Source organism: Melampsora larici-populina (assembly GCF_000204055.1).
Source record: "Melampsora larici-populina 98AG31 unplaced genomic scaffold MELLAscaffold_16, whole genome shotgun sequence".
Taxonomy (NCBI): domain Eukaryota; kingdom Fungi; phylum Basidiomycota; class Pucciniomycetes; order Pucciniales; family Melampsoraceae; genus Melampsora; species Melampsora laricis-populina.
The window spans coordinates 749261-768896 of record NW_006768780.1 but is presented as its reverse complement, the minus strand read 5'-3'; the positions used below and the strand labels follow the sequence as shown (position 1 = coordinate 768896).

General features: G+C 39.9%; 3 protein-coding genes across 3 annotated transcripts; all 3 read right to left on the bottom strand.

The window, feature by feature from the left end:
• Window positions 1-3196: 3196 nt before the first annotated feature.
• On the bottom strand, window positions 3197-4978 carry MELLADRAFT_85983 (uncharacterized protein; the record flags this gene model as incomplete). Its single annotated transcript, XM_007409453.1, has 7 exons — window positions 3197-3235; window positions 3371-3558; window positions 3617-3724; window positions 3775-4071; window positions 4137-4259; window positions 4325-4765; window positions 4807-4978. 7 exons carry the CDS (start codon window positions 4976-4978, stop codon window positions 3197-3199), a joined length of 1368 nt encoding a protein of 455 aa, XP_007409515.1.
• A 1789-nt stretch (window positions 4979-6767) lies between these two features.
• MELLADRAFT_85982 (uncharacterized protein) lies at window positions 6768-7399 on the bottom strand (the record flags this gene model as incomplete). Its single annotated transcript, XM_007409452.1, has 2 exons — window positions 6768-6807; window positions 6885-7399. The coding sequence occupies 2 exons, from the start codon at window positions 7397-7399 to the stop codon at window positions 6768-6770; spliced, it is 555 nt and encodes a 184-aa protein (XP_007409514.1).
• A 1057-nt stretch (window positions 7400-8456) lies between these two features.
• Window positions 8457-10315, bottom strand: MELLADRAFT_85981 (uncharacterized protein; the record flags this gene model as incomplete). Its single annotated transcript, XM_007409451.1, has 9 exons — window positions 8457-8671; window positions 8731-8826; window positions 8906-9028; window positions 9098-9410; window positions 9458-9525; window positions 9585-9648; window positions 9748-9893; window positions 9988-10112; window positions 10299-10315. 9 exons carry the CDS (start codon window positions 10313-10315, stop codon window positions 8457-8459), a joined length of 1167 nt encoding a protein of 388 aa, XP_007409513.1.
• Window positions 10316-19636: the final 9321 nt, after the last annotated feature.

Here is a 19636-nt window from a genome sequence, read left to right as displayed (position 1 = left end):
TGTCTTTGTAGTTGGTATTGCACCTGGACCTTCAGAACCCTCTTTAGAGCAAATGAACTGGATTCTACGCCCAGTTGTGAATGAGCTTCAAACATTATGGAACCCTGGCCTCTTACTTTCACAAACTCATGGGTACAAATCAGGCCGTCTGGTTCGAGCTGCGCTTCTTCCATTTATAGCCGATATACCGGCTCTCAGACGCTCACTGGGATTTCCAAGTGCAACAGCTATGTTCTTTTGCTCCAAATGTCTCATCACCAAGAAAGAAATCAACAATCTAGACAAAACCAAATGGTCAGTACGTACATGTGCTCAGCACAAAGTGTGGGCATTTCAGGCTTGTGATGCAAAAACTGTGAAGGAACAGCAAAATATCTTCAAGACCCACGGTGTCCGTTACTCAGTATTAGTTGAACTTGAATATTGGAACATTGTAGATTATCATGTAGTTGATTCTATGCATAACCTTTTGCTTGGCCTTCTGGCATGGCATGTTCGAAGATTTTGGGCCATGAAAGATGAGGACAACACCAACGAAGGACTGGAGCCTATAACGAATGTGGAGCTTCGTGATCTTTTCAATGAACACGCTGAAGCGCAGAAGCTTCAAGAAAGAATTCCAGTGCAAGAAACAGAAGGCGCTAAAACTGAACACAACAATGAGGATGAAGATGGCTGTAACATTGGTGAAACTTCTTTCGGTGAAAGTACATCTCCGAGTGATGAAGACTTCGACCCTCTGGACGATTCTGGATGGAACGGGAAATGGGATGCTCCTCCTTTTGAAGAGATAATTTTTGACGCCACAATGCTTGCAAAGATCAATCGCCGGCTTCAGCATATCCATATCCCTACGTGGATCAAGCGTGCTCTTCCTGTGCTTGGAAAAGCGTCATTTGGAAAGCTTAAGGCGGACGAATGGAGAAATCTATTCTCAATCCAATTGCCACTCATACTTGTACCAATGTGGGCGGATCAAGGGAATGTGAAGATGTCTCTCCTGCAGAACTTTCTACACCTAGTGTCACTTGTCAATGTTGCTCTCAAACGCGAAATGACATCAAAGCACATCAAAAGCTATGAACATCATATTCAAAATTACCTTGAAGGATCCGTTGAATTATTTCAGCATTGTGGCTTGGCACCAAACCATCACATGGCTCTCCATATGACTGAATTACTTGAAGAATTTGGCCCTGTGCGCACCTGGTGGTCTTTCTTTTTTGAAAGATTGATGGGGAGCATTTTGAAAGGCTGCCACAACAATCACATCAGTGAGTTTTTTGTGCTAAAGAGGAGTTATAATCAGCTAATTACATGAATGCTTATGTCATTAGGTGAGCTACCAATAACATTCCTCAAGCAGTTCTCGCGAGCTGGGAATCTTGCTGCGCTTCTGGAAAACGAAAAAGTGCCAGCTGCACTCAAGCCCTATCTTCCTCGATTACGGTCTTTGTATGAGACTATGGAACCTACTCCGAAGCGCCTTTCGAACTCGAATATGCAACCCATCAGAGCTGATATACTCAAAAGGTTGGAGAGACGCTTAAATAGTGAAGATAATCAATACCAATGGATGGTTCCAGAGGAGTTGTGTGTACTTTCAGAGGATGATGCACTGGGATACGAACCACTTCATCCCCAGGCATTTTTTTATAATAGGATCATGCACAATTCTGTTTCATATTCAAACTTTAGCAGCAGTCAGAATGACAGTTTCATCCAATTCAAGATGAGTTCAACTGGTGCTCTGGCTTATGGGCGTATCTTTTCGATCTTTATACATCGTCGGTCTCCGACACAATCAGAAAACATTTTTGATACCTGGATGCATGTTCAAAGGTTTCCTGGGATTCCTGCTTCTCTAGAAAAATTCGATCCTTTTCGTCACACAAAAGGATTCCACACCCAAACTTGTCTACGCGCATGGGGTCCAACGGAAGACTGTATTGTCAGATTAGATGAAGTTGTTGCACATTGTTCATGGATGATGTTCAGGCCAGCGGAAATCAACTCAAAATTAAACATTGCTACTGTAGGTTTAGTTTCTATGGCCAGATAGATTTCATAAGTAGATCATTGTAGCACAGGATATTGTTTAATTACAAATATTGAGTTTTGAGTCAAGGAAAAGCAAAACATGAGATACCGATATGACCCTTGTTCAAAGTGAATCCAAAGCTATCATGATTTGAGTTAGACCAATCTCAGGTTTGATTCCTAACATCACTTGACCTTGAGAGCCAAGCTGTTCAAGAAAGTTTGGCGAATAACAGTCTCTTGGTAGTCCTTCGGGTGCTTCAATAAGACTTTCTGATGCATCATGACGCCGGATACGGGGGCGAGATGGTCGTCCACGCTGCGGAGAATTCGAGTTTTTAGGAATACTCTGATCCAGTGTTCCCTTTCGCGCCTCCAAGCGAACCAGGAGCCTTTCAAGTGCCGTACTACGCCAAGGGAGTTTAAAAGCACATATCGAACCTTTGCTGGGATTGAGATCCTGCCTCTCTTCGGTATCAGTTTCATTGTTGCTACAGGTTACCTTGATGACTGTTAGAAGTGGCCAGAGCGTTTTTTCTTCAAGGGCTATCTTGGACCGCATTGCTCTTAACTGCAAGGTCAAGGTTTGATGGCAATAAGACACCACGCGCAATCTAAAACATTGAGTGAGATCATACTTACACGGCATAATCGTGTAGCACGTCTGACATTTATAGCTACACATAACTTTTGCTCCTACGTACCACGTCTGCTGACGGTATCTGAAGAACGATCAATGTGTGAATGGGTGTCTATGTGTCAGTGTTTAGTCTTTCCTTATATCACACAGAGATTTAAATATCACACCTTTTCATCAGAGTTTGTATATGGGATGAGAAACACTTTTTTATGTACGGAATGTTGTCCTTATCCAAACAAATCCCAGTGTACACTCCCAAATGAACAAGTTTAAAGAAAATCCTCTGCGAAAGATCCCACATACGTTTATTTTGCCTCGAACCTGGTGAGTCTTTCAAGTTTGGGCAAAAGGATTTCACTTGAGCTGCCTTCATCAGCTCCCACGTGACGGATAGTTGTTGTGGCGAAGCTTCTTGATGTCCAGGTCCGTTTGGATACGGGAAACAAGGGTCTATTCCAGGACCATGGTCCTGAAATTTGGATGGCCGTGCTGGGTCGATACGAATGCTGTCTAAATCTATTTCGCAATTCCATGCTTCCTGCTCTTGGTCGGTCGCTGGGGGTGGGAGTGGCTCAGATTCTGACTTCAGGCCGAACATCATTTCAAGATGGAAACGAATTTGTGCCTAGTATGCGCAGGAGGAAGTGGTTTCAACTCCAAAAATTGCAGATAGAAACAATCAAAACTTACAGCGGTGCGTCCTCCGCGTGCCTGACCATTGATATTGCCTGAATTGCGATTACCAACAGATGTCATTACAGCCTCTGACAAGCTCTTCAGTTCGCATTCGAGTTTTTCAATCCTTTTGTTCGCCTTGATCAGCGACACTTTGGTTTCTTTCCATAACCTTGTGAGCTCTTTGTTAGACAGCGCGGATTCTGAAACGTAGGATAAGTCACTAATGCCGGGAAAATGTAATAGAATATGTAAACACACCTTTTGGAAGTGCCTCATCATCCGACACCATTCCAGATTGCATACCTTCTGATCTGTGATTTTCGATGTGCTCGAACTCAAGGTCTTGATGATTGAACAATTCTTCATCTTCAGAAGTCAATAATGCCGGGACAATGCAATAAAGTATATGAACACACCTTTGAGAAGTGCCTCGTCATCCGACACCATTCCAGGTTGCATAACTTTTGATCTGTGATTTTCAGTCTGCTCAAACTCGAGATCTTGATGATTGAACAATTCTTCATCTTCAGGAATATAGTCACTGTCAGACTCTCTGCACTCCTTCTCTTTTCCCTTTTTTGACTTTGACTGCATTGAATTGGATCGTGACAAGTCCGTTGGTCGGGGTCGAGGGAACAGAAGTGTCCCGTGTTCTAAACTCGGTAGAGATTTTGGCGAGGGCTCTTTGTCGTTTCTTCCGTACCTTGATCCCCCTACAAATGTTTGCTACATTTGTTACAACAAGAGACGTACGCGAAGTTTGAACAGCAAAACTTACATTCAAGCACTTCCTTTGATGTCGTTGAAAAGGTGAAACTCCTTTGCGTGGCATCTGATTCCTTTTGAGCTGTTGACGTAGATGCCACCGGATCTTCTAGATCACAAGTTACGGGGGGTATGACTCAAATCACAATACTAACTTCAGTTTTTGGAATTAATTGACTGGTAGGAATCCTTCAGACGTACTCAATTCGTGATAGACCTTACAATTTTCAACTAGTTTCAATTTATCCATTCCAAACGTGTCCAAACCCACTTCTTGCAGCATCTTCTCCAGAACTTTGTTGCTATAGATTTGATAGTCTATTTCCTGAGGATCCGATGTACCAGCCTCTTCAGACGTTGAACAATCAAGACTTCGGCCTTCAACATGAGCTATTGGTGCATCCGGACTGGGAGTTTTTTGAGAGCAAATGAAACCTTTAATGCCTTCAACATGAGCTGTTGGTGAATTCGGATTGGGAGTTTTTTGAGGCGCTTTACTCGAGAGTCTTCTTTCCTTTTTTGAGATCCTTTTTTCAAGCAGCTCCAGGAGACGGGTCCGAGATGTTTTCGGTCCAACAACACTGACGTCTTCAACGACACCTTTTGCATGATCTTCTTCAGAAAACAAGCTTGCAAAATCAGCTTTGAACGCACGGAATCTAGATTTACCATGCTTAGCCCACCTGTAGTACGTTTCGTTTTCTTTCTTGAAGGTACTATATCATTATTATTTTCACCCTCTGCCACGTTAGTTTGTTTACGTTTACACCTGGTGCTAGGTGGCTCTACCAGAGGTGGATCACTGATTGTTGATGAACGAAGCACCGACCGGCCGCGGGATCCCTTTGCTGGCATGATTATGGTATGCAGGCGAACAAGATCGAAATAGAGACAGTTAAAGTAGATGATCAGATGCGAATAGGCAAAAATCAAACTTCCAGAGAATTAAAACTTCTGAAAAGCTAGCCAAACAAGGACCGAAAACGCAAGTGGTGACAAACAGAAAGTTAGCAATTATCTTATAGGAGAGATTAATCATCACATCAACGGGATATAAGCAGAGGTAGTAAACTTAGGATAAGTTCTGCGTCTCGTTCATGGAAACTGAGTTGACGTCAATGAATCCCGTTGCTGAGATCTTGTCCCACTAACTTGCCCAGATAGTCATCCCAAGGTTTTGGGGAAAATAGCGCAAACAAGTGTAAGCGTTGAGTCTTGGTCTGTTGTGAACAAAGGCAGCCATGAACTTTTGACTTGGGTCATCTGAAATCTGAATTTTGTAATCAAGTGATTACAAAAGTCCGACCTTGATCAAGACAGTTGACTACGTATTTTTTTATACAAAGGACTGTAATCAACTACTGTAATTAGGTCTGAATTAAAATCCAAAATATCCCTTAAAACATCTCCTGAATTCCAAACAAACCACCAACAATAACAGCAAATATTGGATGCACTCTCAATTCGATCACCCTATCCACAAACACCCTTTCATAACACGAACATTCCCCTTTCAATGTCAAAGCAACAACTTCAACATAGAACCACCAGTACGTAACATTTGACCGCCATGGTGAGCGTATAGGATTTGTTCATTAGCTGACTTTAACTATCTTCTCAGCCAGCTACCTGGACGAGATGATGATAGCAATTCGTGCACTTCATGCCAGGGTTGAAGCATTGGAATCTCGATACCCAGCAGGAATTTGACATCACCTAAAGTCCAAGGATACATTCAAGCTCGTTCCAGCAAATTTTAGGACGTATAATTTCAAATTGGTACTTATCTTAAAAGAATGTGACTGTAACATTGAAACTCCATAATTTGATCGATGTATTGAAGCCTTTTTTTAGTCTATGTCATCATCTACATTGTATCGTTTGACTCTGAGTAGATGGAGTCTACTGTTGCTGTTGAACCAAATGATATCGTAACTTGTCACCATTTCTTCATATGTATATAGATAAGGATTCCTTTTAAGAAATGGTGTATATTAGTGTTAGAGGATAGGATGGCCATTTTGAATGATAAAAATTACCCGCAAGATTGAGACATCACAGAGTCACCAGCATCGTTCATGCAACGGTGCTATCAGGAATTGACAACAAGAGTTGTATATGTCATGTGCGACTCCCTTTTTCATGATATCTCGTCCTGTTTATTGCATTTGACACCTCATCGAAGCGGAGAATTTATGGATTGGTATATCACATACATACTTAAATAAGGTGTATAAATAATTGTGAAGCTGATAATGATCTGATGGCTTTAATTGTGTATGAGAACATTAGAAGGTATCACAATCACTCCATAGATGGAGTTATCCAACTACAAATAAAATAGATAAACATTTAGTATAACTCAAGAAGGTGTATGAATATTCGTATAAATAATCTGTATAACCATGATCGATCTGATAGCTTTAATCATATATGGAAAATCCTATGAGGTGTCACAAATGAGATTGTTTTATCCTTCAATTCCAAATAAAATGGACAGAATTTACAGAAGAAAAAATGAAGCGCATATTTCGGAATGTGACTGCAATAATCATCGAGGATGTCAATACGAAAATTGATGCTTATTGATGAAAATTGACCAACCTTCAAACTGACACGGGTTGATATATGGCGTCAGGAAGGGCTAGGTTGAAGGAGCTAGTTGGTATTTGACAAGGATATCCCTAAGCAATTGATATATATATGGTTAGTAACGAGTAAATCGGAAATGATCATGCAATGTTTGTCATGAAGAACTTACGTATGATGCTTGATAAATGCAGTGATGAATCCAACATTTTGGACCATGGTATTAAAAATCTCCTGACGCGCTTTCAATGAAGTATTTGCACTTTTTAACTGCTCCTCAAAGTCTTCACGTTCCGTTCGTGAGAGTTGAGGCTGACGCAGACGAAACTGGATACTTTCGATCAACTCGTGGGAATCTCGAACAAGGTGTAAAGTCTCTTGAAGGACCTCGACAGCTTCATTTTCAACGTGACTGATTTCATCAATCTCTTCTTTCTTCAGAAACTTGTAGTTCTGGAGAAAGTGTGAGTTTAATTCTTCGGCTGCAAGACGGTAGTTCCCATTCTTGAAGTTTTGGAGAACGTATGCTTCGAAGTCTCCAATTCGTTTGGTATCGATATCCGCACTGGAGTTGACCCATCTGGTAGATTGCGAAGGTATGTAAATGGGGGCTTCGAATAATGCTTGAACATAGCTTTTTTCGCAATTGAAAGACGAGACTAAATTAGATAGACGTGGGGCGACCATTTCGATGAAAATTTTCAAGAGAAGCTCATGATCGTGGCGTGCGTTGTCAGTAAATTGGAGATGAGGATAAAATGCTAGTATCACCTCCACGATTTGGGAGGGAGTGGCTTTGGTTATGAAGAGGTCGGGATCAATTCTAGGCTTATCGTCACCAACAACATAATCAAGGATATAATTGGGTAGGAAAACGTAGGATTGGATCTGATCGTATGACATGATGTATGACTGATGTTATATAAGGAGTTTGAAGGTGATAATTGGTATTTATAATGATCAAGAAAGTAACAAGAACGAGCAGGTTGAAAACTGGCTTCGTTTGTACGAAAGGAAATAAATCGGATTGATGATAGCAGGTTGTCAGGTGATAGCAGGTGATCTTATGTTTTTGTGAAGTGGGTTATATAAATGAGACACTGTATATATATATATCTAAAGTCAATTCAGAATGTAATTTTTTTTTTCAATCGACTTCTTGCAATCAAGTCATCCAAATCAAGATCAACCCCGATCTTGATCGGCTCAAATTTTGAATTTGTTGTACATATTAATTAGTATCTTGGTTTCAATATATTCGATTTTTGATCTCTAGGTTGGCATCATGAGGCGAGCGCGCTCAATACTGGAGCTCGTGTTTGCTTTCCTTTGGGTCACGCCACTTTGCACACTGGGGAATACACAGCAGAGGCAGGAGGCAATGGTAGGTATATTATGAGACGCTGGATACATTGCGAATGTACCATACAAATAAGAGAAACAAGAATTTTGGTTCGACGAACAGTTTTTTAATGTAAAGAAGTAATTTGGAGGTAAAAAAATAGGGAGGTGGATGGTTATAAGAAAGGAACTTATAAGTCTAGAGGGATATTCTGATTATTTGCGCCACTTATTATTAAAAAAACTTGGACACAAAAAACTTACACCGGAAGAAACTTGGGAGACAAAGATCCACAAGGCAAAGATCTATGTACTCTATGACAGATAATATCTTGTACAATAGTCTCAAGGCCATAAATAACAATTTAGAAGCAGGCTTTACATTTTCAGACCCATCAGAGCCCTAGGCGTCAGAGCTGCCTTCTGTTTCATCCTGCTCCATCATGCGGGCAATTACATCCTCGTGCGTGGAGATATCATCTCTTGCGATATCCAATTGTTGACGCAAATCAAGCACTTGGTTCTGTAAAGCCTCAAGCTTGGCTTCCAGGGTAGAAACGGCAGAAATCTCTCCATCAAGCCGATTTACATTGGTTTTGAGGTGGGAAACCGAATGATCTATACGAGTCAGTCAGAAATCTGAGTCACGTGAAATCCGAGAATGTGGATTGACAAACCAATTTGCTCCAGTCGCATGGTGTGTTGAAATAGGGTCATTGAATTCATTTCAGCCTTCTCTGCCATCTGCGCTTTAGAGCTTTCGAGCGCACAGACTGTACAGATATGAAGTAACGTTAGAATACAATTTTGACTCGTAAATCCGTTGTTCAAAAGAATCGATCCGGAACTTACTGCGTTCTTCACGGCTTCTCTCCTCTAGAAATACTTCGACTCCGGACTTTTTGATGCCTTTGACTGCAGTTGAGGTCTCTGTTGATGTGTCAAAAGAGATTGGTGGGATATCCTTACCTATCACTGACAGAATAAGTTTATTAACTAACTAAAAGACTCAATGGAGGTATATTAAAAACAGAAAGTCGTCACCTAGATTCCCAGTGTCCAAAACATCTGTGTCTGAAAAGTCGATGAGGTCCATGACCTCATTGGTCCTGGTGAGTTCAGGCTTAGGTGGGATACAAATTTTGTGTTTGATTTTCATGGTGCCACTTGTAGCAGCACTTGACATCGCAGGTTCCAAATTTGACACTGTGATCAATGTATTTTCTGATTCTTCAAACTTGACCGCTTTAGTTTTGCTGATTTCATTTTGAGTCGCGTCAGATGGACCTTGGTCTATTTCAGAAGGCTTCAAAGTAATCTGTGAAGTATTCGAGAGGAGAACTCGAAGCATTGAGTACTACGAACAATCATGATGAAAATGTCCAAAGTAAAAAGGTGACTTACTTTCTTTTTATGTGTGGTACTGCTCTTACGCACACGTGAAACCTTGGATTCTAAAGATACCTTAGATTCTATAATTATACACGCTTGGTTAGTAAATGTCAGGTATGTTGTGTTTCAGTGTACATACCTCCTGTTTTGACCTGCTTCACACTTGGTCCATTTTCACTTCCGGTGTCTAAAGCGACTGCACGCTTTCAAACAAAAGACGGTGATGGTGATGAAGAGACTGGTTTCGTTTTGTTGATCAAGTTCTCATGAAGGGTGTTGATTTTTGGGGGGTGATATTGGACGGTTTCAATTGGAGCAAGAGCGGTCTGCTTCGTGTTTGTGGTGTGTGATTGAGTGATGTTTCCATGTTTCGATGTCTCAGCCTTGGGTTTGCTTGCAGTACCAAGTGTCGCTAAAGCAGGCACATGACTAGTCAGCTTTGGAAAGACTGATAGAATGAGATCAAAAAACGAGAGTCATAGTAATCAATAAGAGTTGATAACAAGGATGGAGAATAATCAGTCTCAAGATGGATAGCTCACACTCAGGCTGCTCCCCTCGCACCATGTCCGAAAGTTTGTCTATACCGATTCTTGGTCTCACCGTAGTCATTGGATGATTGATATGCATCCAATCAATCATCATTTGTCTGGTTACACCGGGAGCGCTGGGGTCAAAAATATCAGGCATATTTTAGCAATTAACGATGTATAGGGTGTTGGGAAGAGTAAGATCGAAGCGATAACCTGATTTCAAACTAAAAATGCTGGAAGAGGTAAGGATTATAATCAGGTAACGAATCAGTAGATGGATGTGAATTAAGAACAGATCATCAAAGAGGAAGGGTACGTACAAAAAAACTTCAACCATGAGAGCTTGATTATAAAGGCCCGATTGTCATCCAATTTGCAAATTCTAATGAAAAGAAGCTTCTCAAAGGTGATTCTGAATGCGAAATTAACAGATCATTGTTTGTCATCATTTGATGAGTTGATCAGCGGATCAGGTGATGACAACCAAAACCAGGCCGGTGGGGGTATAACACTGGAGAAGAAACATACGTACTGCTAGATCTGGAAGCTTGATGATCACTACAGAAAATCACCAGAGCCTCATGTGGCTTATTGTTTGCGTATAATTGAATTGAATTCCACTGTCGTGTAGCTTATTGATGGATCTGTTCACACCGCAGACCTGATGAGTTGCAACGATTGCGAGTACATACAAGTTTGCCTTACTTCGGGTAGCCTAAGATCAGCAGAAATCTTCTGGTAATCAGATAGTTTATGGATGAAGACTGGGAAAAGTCTTATGAAATCTGGATACGTTACCGGAATCTTTGATACTCAAGTGGATTAACTCAATACTTCTCAGTTTACCTTGGTATTTTTTCTCATCTCTACACGCTTATTTGTGTAATAAAATTAATTCAGTAATTTGTAATCTACATTTTTGTAATAAAATCATTTTTGAAATCTGTACAGAATACATTAAATTTTGTGTAGTGTTACTACTTCTCTCTCTTTTATAATTCTTTGTCTGGAAAGAATGCTAAATGTTTGCACCAATCCTTCTTCATAAATATCCATTCATGTACCTTTCCACTTTTCACATTCATATATGTCAATTGAATTCACCTGTTGATTAAATTGATTCAAATCATTTCATTTGATTGATACACTGCCAACTTGAATTGGATTACTCAAATTGTTGTCCTGTTCTCCATGAGTGCATCTAACCACGCTTCAATAATATCTTGCATCATCCTCTAACTTTGATCAATTTCTTTGAGTTTGGTTGATTTTAAAAATTTACCTATACCCAAAATTTCATATTTCAATTGAAGAATTGATTGACATTGATGGCTTTTGATACTGGGCTTTATGTCTTCCACTCTTAGAATGAGTCCATATTTTACAATTTGTTGATTAGGATATAGCTTAATTGATTGTTCAATTGCGATGATTTCAGCAATCAGTATTGGAATTCTGGACTTGAAGTTGAAGTTCAATGGTGTGCCTTTGATCAATAGGTGATTTGGGTTAAGGTAGACTATAAGGGGATCATGGGTTTGAAATTGTCATTCTCAGGAGTAGGTTCCAACCCAAAGTGTTGATTCAACGTGATTTGATTTTTTTAATTATAGATTGGGAATATATCAACCTTTTTTTATGATGATTGTTGGCTAATCAAGTTCTGTTCAGTTGGTTGATTGAATTTGGATGTGGTTGTAAATGTTTAGACGGTCAGTGAGAATTCTGAGATTGCTGTCTGAATATGCGCAAGAAAATTATGATTACATTTGTATTCTTGAATTCAGTTAACAAAAAGGGTTACCTAACCTTTGGTGATGATTCTTTGAGATGCTTTATCAGCCATAGTATTGCTAATCAACGGTCAGATTTGATTGATTTTAAGATACAATAGGTGATGAATAATACACTTATAGCAGTCAACAAAGCAAATTTGAATTAGCTTTAAATCTCATACTGCTTATAAACTACCAAGATTAGACTACATCTAGTTGTATTCTCCTGAGCTTGAAGCTGGGGATTTCTCCAATTTAGAGTTTGTTCCTTGTAATCATCATTTTTGGATTGATATTTAACAGCTAATCTGTTCCTGATTTCAAGAACACTTTTAGCAAATGAATCAATCAATTGTATGGAATCAACATCTGATCATTATAAAGTCTACTCAACCGTGTAAATCGACTTCAAATTACACTTACTGTTGAATAATAATTGCTGAGATAAGATAATAATTGAAGTCAAAATCAATTGTTGAGTAAACAGATAGATTTTGATCGAGCAAAAGGCTTCTTTTTGACCGATGGAAGGCTTGATCCATATCAATAAGATGCTCAATTTTAATCAAGGAAAAGGCTTGATTTTAATTCTGATCGATGGAAGGCTTGATCAAGATCAATAAGATGATCGATTTTAATCAAGGAAAATGCTCGATTTTAATTGAGTGCAAGGTGTGATGTGGGTCAATAACAAGACTTGATTTCAATTGAGTAAAAGTCCCAATTTTGAGGGTATAAGAAGATTGAATGTAATAGAGTAGATAGCTTGGTTTGGATCAAGTGAACAGCTTTATTTGAGTCAATGAGACAGCCTGATTTCAATCAAGTGAAAAGCTTGATCTTGAAAGATTGATTGTGATCGAGTGAAAAGGGTGATTTGGATTAAGTGAAAGGCTCGAATCAAGTCGAGAACAGAGCATGAATTTGATCGAGTGGAAAGTTGATTTTCATCGGGTAAAAAAGTCGACTTTGCTCCATGAAAAGATTGATGTTGATCTTGTCTGTTTGTTTGGGAGTAAGGGGCTTTGAACATCCTGAAAGTCAATTGATGATTAGTTACATTGAATCTGAAACCTGCAATCGATGTCAGCAAAGAGTGTCAGTGGAAGTGGAAGATTAACTCAACTGGAGTTGGCTTTGATGGATACAATTCATCACAAACTGCTACTGATGTCCTAATTTGATAAGTTGAGTTGACAGGATGGGCTGAAGATTTTGAAACTTGTTAATAATTTGAGATGAATAATCTCATTTAAGACAAAGGAGATGATCAAATACAACTGTACTTGCTGATTTTGTCATTCTTTGTTGGTTTGAATGATCCTGATATCTGATCATGACAGAATTCTTGATTTCGAATGTTTATTTCAACAATGCCAACATGAATCAGTTATCAGACACTCTCCTAAGCTTAATACCTTCAAAAAAAGCTCGTTTTGAAACTGACTTGAACTATGAACTCGCTTTTAGGTAAAGATCTCAATGGTTTCATTCGCATGGTTTCTCATTGTATCTTTAGGCTACAGTTAAGGATAAAACTTTGATTTGAGATATCATGTGTTTTCATTATAAAACTGTTCTGGTGTGATATAACAAAGCTGTGGTTGAATAGATTGTACCTCATTGAAAACATTCTGTAATGTGAAATGATTCTAGATGATTTTTGTCCTGATCTGATATTTTCAATTTTTGCCTGTCTATGGTATCTATTAAGAAAAGGATTGAGTCATTAATTGTTTAAACTGAGAGTCATGCTCTAGTAAATCATGGTAAGATACACTTACATCTTATAACTGTTGTTGAAGATATTTATGGTTAGTCATCGTGATCGATTCAGTTTTGTCGTTCTTTTGAATTTGCCCGAATCTTTAGTTAATCAAATGCTCAATCCAAGTCCGGTGAATTGAGGATAAAGGATCAAAATCAGACAATCAATTGATTGTTGGTTCACATGATGGTTGGTGATGTCAATGAAGCAATCAAGTTGAAACAAACACCTAGTCAAGATCCAAAAAGTCAAAGGTGCAACAGTCAGTTCTCGAACTAAAAGCTTCAAATTCTAACAATATGAGAAAATATATACCTTTGGAAATCATCAATAAGCTTCAGAAGGGCAAAGACGAAGCCATATTGGATGAAATTGGATGAAAATGATGAGAGAAGATGGAGACGACTGGAGATATTGTACACTTGAATGCAAGAGGTGTGCGTTAAGTGTGCCCTACCTTATGGTATCATTAGGGTTTACACCACTTTTGAGCAGGGATAAGGGGGTTTAATCAGGTTTTGGGCGAACCAAGTTTGCTCTTAACTTGTATGATTTTGAAACCTGAGTATTTTTTTGAAATGATTTTTAAATATGAGTCATGACTTTTTGCTCTGAGTACACGTCTTCTTGTCTTGATTGTGGTCTTGTGGATAAGAGTTGAAGTGAACAAAATGTTTGGTTTGAAGAATGAAATTAGAAAGAATATGAAAAATTTTGGGCAAATCCAGAAGCTTGTCATTAATATTCTTAAATCCGGATTCACCCCCCGGAAATCTTGGTGCCCTGTCATGATGGCAGGGCTTCAGCAATTTGGGATTGTGATCAACCAGGATCTCTCTGCTTCCCACTTTCGACTTGCCAAAGTGTAGCCATGGGTAGCATTGAACAATGCTGAATTTATCCTTCCTCTGGCTCATCTATTTTTATTACTAGAGACTATGCGGGCCCGCCTGCAACAGTTGAATTGTGAACCAACTTAAGTCTCATAATGCCAGTGCCTGATATAGTAACCTAAGTTGAAAATGACAAAACAACACGTAGCCAATGTTGCTTATCACCTCTACCCAATACCTCAGTAGTCACTTATGTGCATGCCTTAGGGACTTTGGACTGGATCCAAAGGTTTCCCCAAAGTTTGTAATGTTATAATAACAGGAAAAGCATTTAATCATTCTTACAGGGAGGCAAACAAGTGATGTTGATACAAAACAATATAAAAACTGTGTAATCATGGTTGTAGAACATAAATAGCAGCATAATGTCCAGGGATTTTTCCTTCTGGCCAAAGACAATTCTATAGTCAGGTGTGCTTCAAAGTCATCAACTCAAATCACATCTTACCCACAATTAAAAATGCTGAAAGATTTGATTAGTCAGGGACAATTATGAAAAACTCTTGTTACACAAATTTGACTAAACCATTCAGAACTCCATTGAAATTGGTGTTTTTGTCATTCTAATTTTCTAGGATTTTACTAAAGTCAGAACCCCCTTCAAAGGGTTGACTGCCCTCTTTTAGCTGTCGAAGGAGTGTAAAAAACAAAAGTGTCTGGATAAGTGTCAATTTAAAACAACTCATGGGGGGCGGTCTCAAAAGCAAGTGAAATGGAATCTGGAACATTCTAATGACTTTGATCTTATCAAGGGTCCATTTGTTATCAATGAACATATTGAGCTTTAGAGCATCCGCAACCGTTTGCATTAAATTTGGAGTTACTTAACTCTAGGTTAAAGATCTTTAGCCAGAGTTGAGTAATCTGACACAAAATCCCACAGTGGCTGTCTTTAACTTGGAGTTAAAGAAATGTAAACTCCAAGTTAAAGACTGGGCCTACAGTCGTCAGCTCTATGTAGCTTGAAGCTAAGCTGTCCTCACTTTTTAAGTCAACCCAATTGTTCCTTTTTGATTGTCTGCGTCCTCAAAAATGTTTGACTTCAAATCTGATCAACTGTTTTGTTTTCATCAGAGGCCCCTTTTTATAACTTTTTATCACATATTCATTCTTTACAAGTGCTCCTGTGTTTGGTTATCATCTATCAATGTGAGCTTGATCTTTCACTTTTGATCAATTACCATCTTCTAATTTCGATCCCACACATCCATTACTCAATCAATTCCATCATGAGCATGTTCTTGTTGGACAACTCTATTATTATCTGATAACATGCAACTAATTGATTGAGATCAATGCAAAAAGAAAAATGAAATGGAGGTGAAACTTGAAGTGGGAGTCGTGGACGAGTTAGTGAACCTTCAAGTTGGGATCGAGGTACATCAGTGAAGTTGTGTAGGGTTGGTGAGTGATTTGATGTGTGGAAGTAGTGTGGTGGGTGTTGTGTTTTCAAAATTCAAGGGCACGGAGTTAGCTACCGCGTTGGTAGGCTGGGATAACTTTGTCCCAGCCTACCAATTTTTTGTTGCAAAGCTAACTAAAGATTCCTTGAATTTTCACCATTGTGGAAAGGATCCCACTATTTTCCGCCCCCTCGGCAAGGATCCGGCGCCCCTTAGTTTTGGGGCATTATCCGCAATACCCGAAGCAACCCGAGTGGGCTCAGCCAAATTTTGGCTGGGTCGGACCTCAGGGGCTCTTTACGTGAACATCTTCTGATGTCAGAGCCCCTATTTCACCATTGTTTGCCCCCTATTAAGTAATAGGGCGTCGAATTTGACTTCGCCCTTTTGGAAACAACCAAAAGGGCTCTTATTAGCTCATGAGCCCGGAAACGGGCCGAGTCCCATTCGGACTCCACCCTAAAAGCCTGCACCCCCACTGTAATTCCCTCCTCTTCCCCGTCCTTCCGTCCTTGTTGTTTTCTTCTCTTCTTTCCTTGTTCCTTACATCAAGTCGGTCTTTAATCCACCTGCCAAAGGCAATTGTGGATACTACGCCATTGCGAAAGCACTTAAATGTTACAACAAGGACTTTTACATTTTAGTTCAAAGCCACTTACGCGATGAGCTGGTCAATCATCGAGAAACTCACAAGCAACTAATATCAACAATCTTTGGGATGAAGCCCCATGGAATGAAAACTCGCCGTACTGCACCTTATGCAACCGAAATAGTCGATGATTTGCTGAAACGTCTTAGTCCACAGGGTTACAAATTTACTGAAGGATATTGGATGCGTATGCCTTACTTAGGCTGTGGAATCCAACTGTTACACGTTTTTTCCGTTTCGCACTCCACCTAACAAGGAGGAACCAATCATTCTAGGCTTTGTCAACGGTGATCATTTTGTTACTTTGGGTTGTGGGTCAAATATGTTTCCATTCCCTGAGATATACGGCTTATACGACCACTCCCTCTCACCTACCATCACTACCACCGAAATTCCCGCTTGGATGAGCAGGTACAAAGTGCAATTGGATTTATGGGCTAGTCGAGATGTGCTTGATGTAAATGTTTAGATGGAAATGGTTTCCTTTTTGCTTGTTTCTTTTTACTTTTTGTTGTTATTTCTCATTTCTGTTTTCGCTCGTTTTTTTTACTTTTTGTTGTTATCTCTCATCTCACGCTCGTTAGTAGTCTTGTTGTTGTTATTTCTTGTGTCTATATGATGTATGCCACACAGTTCTCGCTTGTTGTACTAAGCTATATGACCTTTGCTTTCTGCTTGCTCCTATGCCTATGCTATATGCCAATTCAACCTATGTTTATGCCATGCCACCTTTGCACAAGTGAGCAGTTTGGAATTGATTGCATGAGTTAGACTGAGACTTCGAAAAGAAAATAAATCACTTTTTTTACGAAAAAAGACAAGAGAGGTGTCGCCCCTGCTGGCGCCCCTTTTTCGAGAGATGGGGCGATTATTCGCGTGGAGCCCCTGCTCGGGCCGGATAGAGGGCTCCGGGTACTAAATTGAGGGCGGAAAATAGTGGGATCCTTGTGGAAATTTCAAGATTGGTAAGTTAAATACTTAGCTATTCTTGCGACTTAACCCGACAATTGCGGATGCTCTTAGAGATTGAGAAAATAAGCTCTTTGTCATGTAAATTTTGCTACATGTGTGTATGTAAGTGCAAAATCCGAAAGTCACACCATTTTCTTTGTTTCCTTATACCTTTTTCACTAATCCTCAATTACTACATATTGATTTGGAGGTTGTACATTATGAAACAAAGTATTCTTTATCAAATGAACTATCACTCATCCTGATATGACAGGGATTGAAATATGTAGTTAGCTGAAAACCTTCACTTTCACCGGATTTTGACCATTTCCACCTCTCTTCACATCTAATATTGATTTCTCTTCTATCAAAAGATCATCCTGAATAAATCCAATCATAAGAATAACTATAAAATTAATCTGAAAAACTCTTGGCGCCATAAATCCCACAACACAGGGGGAAAAATCGAAGCTCACATAGATGTGAGCAGAGAAAGTTTGGAGGTTTCTCCAAGAGTTTGTTTCTAATTTTCTTCTAATTTTCCTCCAGTTTTCTTTCAACTCATCATCTGATCAAATGGTCAGCATGGCCTGAGCAGATGAGTTAGGCCTTCCTCAGGCTTTATCCCTTAGCCAAGAAGCCTGAGGGAGGGCTAGCTCATCTGCTCAGGTCATGTTGGGCCCTCCAATGCTCAGCCTGCACAGTCAAGTGACCAAATGTGATTGAGCGGTTAGAGACCCAACCAAATGTGAAAAACACAATGGGAACCATCCCTTTGGATAATTCTGATCCCAGGAATGCCACGGAGGACTAGGTGAGCAGCTGTGCTGAACTGAGCAGCCCCTCAGCCAATACTCAGTGAAATCTGTTGGATACTTCTGATCCCAGGAATGCCACTGAGGACTAGCTGAGCAGCCCCTCAGCCAATACTCAGTGACATCCTTTGGATCCTCCTGATCCCAGGAATACCACTGAGGACTAGCTGAGCAGCTGCACTGAACTGAGCATCCCCTCAGCCAATACTGAGCTTTGGATACTTCTGATCCCGATCCCAGGAATGCCACTGAGGACTAGCTGAGCAGCCCCTCAGCCAATAATCAGTGACATCCTTTGGAACCTCCTGATCCCAGGACACAGTGCCCGTTGAATGCGTCCTCGACGTCGAGGTCACAGTGCTATCTACAGATTCACTCGCAATTGAATCGTTTCCGAACATTACCCATTCACCTAGTCGACTGAGGATAATGGCTTATACAGTCAAGGCTTAGCCTTTGACTGAAAATCAACACCTACTGAGTAATATGGGGGTTAAAAGTCTCGATGGACAGGAAGTTGTAAACAACATAGGCAAACACTCCCTTCCGTTCGATTCAAGGGAGATCAACTCATTGACTGTTGGATCTCTTCCTTCTTTCTCCCAGACAACCCTGATGTCTTGTAGATTGTCGAGACATATTTGACATGAACTAGTCATCAATGTTCCTTTCAGATCCAGATCAATAAAGACTAACCACTCATCATTAATAACATTAGCTCAAGATTTTGATAACAAAGCGAACGAGAAGATTTTAGAATTCAGGTGAATGAGAAGCGCAGACCGTTCTTAGAGATACAGTTAGCCTTGAGGTTTAAGGACTGATAAATTTCATCATCAATTGTAAATATGACTTTGTGCTCTCCATATAATCAGGACGGCTTGGGCGGTCTTATCTCCTTGGTTATCACCATGAAACTGTTGTGGAAATTCTGTCTTACATCAACTTACATACACCTTCATCCAAATTGACAAAAATCTATCAGAAATAAGTAGAGGTTCTTGAGAACAGTGTGAGCCCCTTGTGATCAAGTGGAATCATCAATCGACCGAGTTACCAATGAAAAATCTGTGGATTCATTTGAACCTTCCTAACGAGAGGTATTCAAATATGTATGTACATTGATAGTTAGACTGATCGTGCAATGAAAAATTTGGTTGTTTGTTAAACTCAACACAGTCCCACTGCGAGACGCAGCGTGGGACTTTGTTGAGTTTAGTTGTTTGTATGTATTCAGCTCTAGGTCAACAATGAGTTGATCTTCACCAGATCACCAAAGATGAGATGTGATGAATCAGATTGAAGGGAAAAGGAGCTGAACGGCTTTGAGTAACGGTGAAGTTACTATTGTTCAGCTCTGAGCAAAATCTCCCCTTTCTTCGTGTTTTTCAGAGAACTGCGTTA